Genomic DNA, 8,566 nt, shown 5'->3' with positions numbered 1-8,566 from the left:
TAAATGAAACAGAAAAAGATAAAACCTTCCTTCGAACGAACGAACCGGAAGAACAATAACTTTGCCAACTTGAAGAGAACCGCTCCGACCTTTGACCCACAAAGCGCAAGCTTCTCCTTTTCACAAGACTAAGCAATGCAATGAACTAGCTTTTGGAACTTCCTCAGATCATACTGTATTCTCAAAAGCTCTGTGTTCAACTATGTTTTTCTTCTTTCCTTTAATCTTAAAAAAAAAACACTATATAGCCAGCTGCTCTGAATATCTAAGGTTAAGTTTCAACTGCCACGAATAATCGATTATTGTAAGTGATAATCGATTATTCAAGTCCGTTACAGGGTTTTCAAAATGTGATAATCGATTATATGAAGCGATAATCGATTATTCCTATGTGACTCTGTGATAATCGATTATTGTCATTCCATAATCAATTATTGCAGTTAAAAATGCAAGTTTACAAAGTTTACAAGAATTTCCTACTACATTTAATTTCTACAAATTGCTTTTAACTAATTCTAATATCTTCTTCAACTAAAACTTCTTGCAGCATCATCAAAACAAATTTCTTCAAGATTTATCAATACTCCTTATTGGTAACAGATGATGCTCTTTGGGCATATCGAACCGTAATGAAGACAACTATTGGATTATCTCCTTTCCAAATGGTCTATGGAAAGGCATGTCACCTTCCGGTAGATATGGAACATCGAGCTCTGTGGGCCTTAAAATTCTTGAATTTTGATCCTTGTGACACTGCAGAAAAGAGGAGAAGGCAAATTATTGAGCTTGAGGAGATGCGGCTGCATGCCTATGATTCTTCCAAGAATTACAAAGAAAAGGTGAAATTTTATCATGACAGGAAGCTGGTAAAAAAAGTCTTTAATCCAGGACAGCGGGTGCTGCTGTTCAATTCATGACTAAAGCTTTTCCCTGGAAAGTTGAAGTCCAAGTGGTATGGTCCATTTATGATCAAGAATGTCCTTCCACATGGAGCAGTTGAGTTGACAGATCTAGCCTCTGAAGACCCACAAAGAAGTTGGGTAGTCAATGAACAACATCTCAAGCATTATTTGGGTGGTGAGGTGGAACGCGTTTCCACAATCATGGAGTTGGTTGATCCAGATTGAGTTTAATGGTGTCAAGCTAAGGACGTTAAAGAAGTGCTTCCTAGGAGGCAACCCAACTTTCTAAACTTTTCCTTTTGATCATTTGTTTTGCTATTGTACTTTGCTTGAATGAATCACACTACTTTGATTCAACTGTGCTGTGTTTTGTGATGAGTATTGCTTTGAGATATTCTAGTGTATTGATTGATGTTGAGATGATGCATGATGTGCTGATATACAGGTGATGGCTCACAGTGTATGAAACAGGTGCTTGAGGTAAAACTTGATTGAGATACTGAGCATGGTTTTTTTCTGAATTCTGGGACTTGTGAGTTTACCTGTGTGAGATTTGGGCTTCACAGTTTTTTGTGAATAATTGCTATTAGTTTGGAAGCATAAATGTTTTTGCCCAAATTTTCTGTGATTGAATTACTTGCTTGCAGGTTTCATATGATCAAGGTCATCTTTTGTTGTCCCTTATTCTTTTAGCCTTCACATGAATTTTTACCAACTGAAAAGAGAATAAATTATTCTAACCTTTGAATCTTGAGCCTTATGTATGTTTGAAAAACCTTTTTTTGAAAATCTTTACCTTGAGTTAAGTTGAAAACGTTTGATGAGGTATTGATAAAGGTTCAAGTTTGGGGTTACTGGAAAAATTGAACAGAAAAAGCATTGTGCTAAGCAGTGAGTACATGAAAAGCAAAAGCAAAAGAAAAAGAAAGATGAAAAGAAAAGAAAAGAAAAGCTCAATGCAAGGGAAAGCTGGGAAAAAGAAAGAGAGTTTGTGCTTGAATGATGAAATCATAAATGCCTCTCTTAACTCAAGGATTTTGCTGACCAGAAAAACCAATTTCCTTCTTAGCCCAGCCAAGTTACAAGCCATGAAAAGCCATTGTGATGACAAATTGCTTGTGAGTATGTTTGATTGTGGCTAAATGAAAGACAAAGTTAATTTGTGTGACATTGTGATAGTAGAGTGAAAAAGTCACCAATACCTCACTATACACCTTTGAGTTGAGTGATACACTTTTGAGTGCTTGAGTGATACACTTTTGAGTGCTTGAGTGAAACACTTTCCTTGGTGAGGAGTAGTTCTTCGAATTTCTGATTACATTTTTGCTTGGTTGATTAATTATTCTTAAGGATAACATCTGTTGAAGTATATGAGCATCACATTGATTTTGATTGAAGTAAGACATCTACACATCTTGACTGACATCTGTATGCTGAGCTGATAAAAGTGATCTCTTGTCTTGGAAGAAAAAGTTTTTGAAAAATGTTGAATCATTGTAGTAATTGTTTTGAAAAGCTGTGTTACAATCTTTTTGCTTGAGCACAATCAAAGTTCTAAGTTTGGGGTTGTGATAACGGGTGAAAATACCGTTATCTGTGATGTAATTTACTAAATGCACCCTTTTTTGCTTAGAAACTTGCTTGGAATCATGTTTTTCTATTAAGTTGTGTGAATAAGAGAGTTGAGGTTGAATTTCATGAATTTATAACTAAATTCCCTTGTTTTGCCAAGTGTACCGGATCGTACAAGTAATATAAAATGATAAGACCAAGTATCGTGTCCCAAGAGACTCTCGACACTAGACAGTTGTGATCACTCGATTAATTAAGACTTAAAAGGAACAAAATTATTGGATTAGAATGCAAATACAAAAAATTAAATATGAATGCAGTTTTGATCAATTGAAGAGTAGCACAACGATGAATGGATGTTTATGCTATGAGATGAATATGTTGTTGGGATTAGATTTCACCAAGTTTACTCTCATGTATATAAGAATTCTTCTTCTTTCATTAAAGTCAACGTCACTCACTAAATTACTTAAAACCCGATCCCTCAGTGAAGAAAGTCTATCCTTAATTACTAGTTCATACGATTTCTAGCATTCCGAATAATTAATTCTGAAGATCAGGAGCTTAAGACAACCAAGACTCATACCCCCATCCTTGAGAAATACTGCTCTTGGGAATAATTCTACAAGAACCTGTATTGTAAGGAACCTCCCAGCACTCATGCAATTCATACATCACACTATGAATGAGTTAAACAAAGCAAGCATTGATCACAGAAGAATTACCCTAACAGTTAATAAAAGAATCATATATTATTAAGAATTAATTCAAATACATGAGAGTTTACAAGGTTACATCATCCCCCAACAACAAATAGAAGTTAGTTCCCCATTGTCATGGTGAAACTAGATGTACAATGGAGAAGAATGAGATAGAAAAACACTAAAAGTTGAAGATGGAAGATCCCCCATCCAAATCCTCCTTCAAAGAGTGGAAGAGTGTGTTGTTGTGCCTCCTCTGTCAAAGATACAAAACCTAAGGCGTCTGGGTCCTTTAAATAGAGCGGAATCATAATAGAAACAAAGCCCAAGCCCATCTTGTTGGCGCTCAACGCCCCACTTAGGGCGCCCGGGCATGCTGCGATACTACAACTGGCGCTCAGCTTCACTCGGAGGGCAAGTAGGCGTGGTTCTCCAGGAAAAGTGGCGCTTAGCGCTCCAAAAAGGGTGCATAGGTGATGTACGGTAGGCTTTGGCGCTGAGGGCTCTAAAAAGGGCGCTCAAGCTTCGGGTGTTCCTACTTTCTGGTGCTTTTTCAAATCTTTCTGAGCTCCATCTCCTTGGCACTTCAGCTCTGCTTTTATATTATCTCATTTCCTGCCAAAACAAGGGAATTTAATCATAAAATCATCAAGTTCAACCTTAACTCTCTTATTCACACAACTTAATAGAAAAACATGATTTCAAGCAAGTTTCTAAGTAGAAAAGGGTGCATTTAGTATCAAAATCACATCAGGGCAAGCGTACATTGGCATCACTCTGATTGTCGACATGGGGTTCTTTGTTCTGAATAACGATTATTTCTCTCTCTCGGTTATGTGTGCGCCTTCACCTTAACCTCCACGCAATTTAGGTGCGACAACGAATGGATTTAGATAACATGTTGTCCAACCACCACATGATTGATGAAACTCACTATTGTTGTATGATTTTCAACAAGTTGAACATTCGGTGGTTGTTATTTTCATTCCACCACAAAAGTGAAGAAGAGTAGAGGTTGAGACAAACTTGAAGAAGAAGACGAAATGCGAGTTAATTAAATTTGTAATACTTATATCCATGTTAAATGATTTACATTGATATAGCACCTAAAAATTAGCAATAAAATTTAGTTACCAAATTTGTAATACATTTAGTCAAATTTTGCAATAAAATTAGCCACCAAAATATATTGGTCGCTAAATTTTTTTTCCATTGATATAGCACCTAAAAATATTTTAATTAAAATAAAAAAGTAACCTATTATAGATTTAAAAATAATGGTTGATATATTATCACATTCGCAACCAAATTAGCACCAACTTTTTTTTTTTAAATTTAATAATATTTTCACTTTAGCAACAAATGTGGGGTCACTACTTTTTTTTTTGCTACCAAATTAACCATCGAAATTTTGTTGACTAAATTGGTATCCCATAGAAGAAGGTGACCAATCCTTTTATTACGGATTAACGACCGAAATTTTGGTTAGTGATAAATTTTTAATTTGGTCACTAATTGGTTTTTTAGTAGGGCTTTTTCTACCACATGTATATGTTCAGTAGTATTATTAGGTTGTGTATTTTTCTTGATAGATATTTAAGATATATTACTTATGAACGTATGGTGGTATTATTTTGTGAATGGTTTAACATGACATGTTAATTTCTCTTTTGTAACTGTTATATTTAAAGAAGTCATTATAAAGGTTTATGGTAACATATATGAGAGATATTAGAAAAAAAAAATATAATCAAGGTTTCTATAATTGGAAATGATGATGACTTAAATGAATTTTGAACAATCTAGCATATCAAAGTGATGTCAATGTTGATGGTATTGGCTATAATAACCATATAATCTCCTTTTCCTCTCGTGGCATGAGTATTTGGGAACTTCCTCATTGGTAACATTATCGTATTTCTTTATATTTTAGTGTTTCCTAAAAGTATATTATGATTTATTAAATACTTAATAAATTTATAATTTTTAATTGAGTCCGTACCGTTTAAAATACTATTATTTTATAGTTTTATAATTTCATAGTTTTATAATTTTATACCAATATGTTCTCGTGATGTATCACATGGCCTTTGATAAGGTCACGTGAATATATTTGAGGTTTTTGGCTCCTAAAATAATACAATCACCTACTCATTATATTTAATATTAAATGCTAACACTTAAATAATGTTATGACTTTTTTAATATCTAGTCCTGTCTATCACTGATTTGCCAAATGATTTCATTTTTTATTGAAAGAAATCTCAAACATATAATCTTTAAAAAGAAAAAAAAAACATGCTTATAAAATATAAGGAAGAGATAAGAAAATTAAAATTGAATTTTGTATTGTGAAACCATAACACTTGATGAATGTAATTATATAATATTATGTGAAACTATAACTCACAAGAACATGTCAAGAGTTAGATATTTTCGAAATGAAAATTAAATGTGATAAGTACTTAAAAGAAACACAGATAATATTGGTTTCTTTATTAATGGCTTGCATTTTTTTGTAGAATTTAGTTAAAGCATAAATAAAATTGAAAAGAGAAAAAAAGAATAAATGTTTAAAAAAAAGGAAAAGAAAGAGACATGTAAACTTTAAATTTATATAATTAATAATGAAGTTGTAAACGAGTGATTAATGTGTTGAATTTAAGATTAAATATGGAAATAGTAGATGATATCCATAAAGTTGTATACTAATTTATATCTAATACAAACAGTGATGATGTTCTCTTACCACGTCCAGGCAGCCAGAGTTCTTTGCCATTAATGGAAAGTTCAAAGGACATGGTAATTAGGGAAAGACTCTAATTTTAATAATTATGTTATCGTTTCTTATTACATATATATTATATAATATATATAATGTATAATATGTTAAATTTATTATACCTATTTAAAATATAATATACTTGAATTTAAATTTGAATTTGAATGTAATACTTTATTTATTCTAAAATTTTTAAGATATAAGTTTCAATAATTTATTATTTTAAATCATGTAACTAAACAACTTGTTGTCGTAAATTCTTAATTCAAATTAAATAACACAAAACCTCATAATTTTAAGCCAGCATTTCTTAAATTTTTAAATGAGTTTTATCTTTTAATTAAAAATATAACAATACATAAAAATGGGTAATAACTTGAAATATTGATGTTTTGTAAAGTTTTTGTCCTATAAAATTTGACTAATCTAATATTTCTCTTAAGTTTAAAATATTTTATTTCTTTAAAATATTTTTCAAAATTATATAAGGTTAGATTCTCTTTATTAATATATATATATATATATATATATATATATATATATATATATATATATATATATATATATATATTATTCGATATTTCTTATAATATGAAATAAATATTTCCTTAATTATAAAATAATTTTATCACAAGCACTTTAAGTCTTTTATTGTATGCACTTTAAATAATATCTTGTTATAATCACTTTTGAATAATATTTTGTTATATGACATTTAAAATTATATGCACTTGAAATAATATCTTATTTTATGCAACCAATTTCGATATTTGTGTATTCAATCAATTTTAAAATTATATAATAATGTTTTGAAAATATTATATATATATATATATATATATATATATATATATATATATATATATATATATATATATATATATATATATATATATATATATGGGCTTTGCTAACGCGCGTACGCGTGTTTTTTAGTTGGTACATTTTAGCAATGTGTACCGGATTTTAGTAGACAAAAATACCCTTATATATCATGGATTTTAAGTTTTAAAGTTAAGGGTATTTTAATAATTTTCATTCTCAAAACTTAAAAAAAAAAAAGAAACCCCCGAAACCCTTACTCATCTTTCTCATTATAAAATCATTTTTTGTAAGAAATTGTTTAACAGCGAGTATTTCTGATTTTTTCCAGGTCAATTATCAATTCCTTTATGCTTGTGAAAATTGGATAAAATTAGATAAGACAAAAATTATAAGATGAAAACTCATTATAAAATCATTTTTTTGTAAGATTGTTTAACGGCAAGTGTTTCTTATTTTTCCAATTGAGACTACAATAGGAATGACAGAGAAACGATTGGAGTGAGAAAGAGGAAAGAGAAAGGGTTAAGAGGAATGAGAGAGGTGAGTAAGGGTTTGGGGTTTTTTTTTTCTTTTAGTTTTGAGAATGAAAATTATTAAAATACCCTTAACCTTAAAACTTAGAATCCATGATATATAAGGATATTTTTGTCTACTAAAACCTGGTACACATTGCTAAAATATACCAACGGAAAAACAGGCGTACGCGTGTTAGCAAACCCCTATATATATATATATATATATATATATATATATATATATGTATATATATATATATATATATATATATATATATATATATATATATATATATATATATATATATATATATATATATATATATATATATATATCTTGTCCATTCATTTATGTTTCTATATATTATTTATTTATTTGTATACATATCTTATCTTATTTATTAAAATAAAACCTTTGATTTTGGATTTTCAAAATCCAAAATATATTAAATCTAAATCCAATCCAAATGTGGATTGTGATTTTAATTTTCAAAATCCAAAAATTTTTCATATCCAAAACCCATTAAATGGATTGAAGTTAAAATTCAAAAATATTAATTTAGATATTGGATAAATGATTTTAAATTGACTTAAAATAATATGGATTTGAATTTATTATTATTTGGATCTCAAAATTTGGATATTTTCTCTAACTTTAAATTATCTTTCTATAAACCTTATGTACTATATAAATAAACATAAGAGAGAAACATCAATACATATATACAAACTTTGATTTCTAAAAGTTTTCTCATTCAAGCTAATTGGTTCTGTGAGGATCTACAACTAAAGGTATGTCAAAACTTTTCATCTTATTTCATTTTTCATCCATTGAAATTAAACTTTGAGTGATGTGTGATTTCATTGTTTCATTATTTTCAATGATAAATAAATTATTAGATGAAAATTTTGCAATGTTAAACTTTAAATTCCTTAAAATTTTAGTTTTAAACTATTTTTTATCAAGGAACAAAATATTTAGAATTGTTATAGGTTTTCGTTTTCTTTAAAATTGGACAATAATAATATACTTACGTTTCATTTTAAATTTATTATACCTATTTAAAATATAATGTACAGCAATTTGAATGTAATACTTTATTTATCATCTAAAGATATAAGTTTGAATAATATGTTATTTTGAATCATTTAACTAAACAACTTGTTGCCTTGAATTCTTAATTAAACTTAAATAACACAAAATCTCATAATTTTAGGCCAACATTTCTTAACTTTCTGAAACGAGTTTTATCTTTTAATTAAAAATTA

At 29.2% G+C, this 8,566-nt stretch overlaps 1 protein-coding gene across 1 annotated transcript; it reads left to right on the top strand.

Moving 5' to 3' along the window:
- Positions 1-629: 629 nt before the first annotated feature.
- On the top strand, positions 630-1,127 carry LOC124841480 (uncharacterized). Its single transcript, XM_047317759.2, has 2 exons — positions 630-839; positions 939-1,127. Exons 1-2 carry the CDS (start codon positions 630-632, stop codon positions 1,125-1,127), a joined length of 399 nt encoding a protein of 132 aa, XP_047173715.2.
- The last annotated feature ends 7,439 nt before the right edge of the window (positions 1,128-8,566 follow it).

Source organism: Vigna umbellata, chromosome 2 (genome assembly GCF_029865625.1).
Source record: "Vigna umbellata cultivar VRB3 chromosome 2, Vumbellata_1.0, whole genome shotgun sequence".
NCBI lineage: Eukaryota > Viridiplantae > Streptophyta > Magnoliopsida > Fabales > Fabaceae > Vigna > Vigna umbellata.
The sequence above is the reverse complement of the archived record's forward strand: the minus strand, read 5'-3'. Positions and strand labels throughout refer to the sequence as shown.

Excerpts from the sequence above, each read along its gene's own strand:
- LOC124841480 (XM_047317759.2), top strand. The coding sequence starts at position 630 with ATGAAGACAACTATTGGATTATCTCCTTTCCAAATGGTCTATGGAAAG. Across the intron at positions 840-938 it reads CCAAGAATTACAAAGAAAAG|TTGAAGTCCAAGTGGTATGG; the intron begins GTGAAATTTTAT and ends TTCCCTGGAAAG.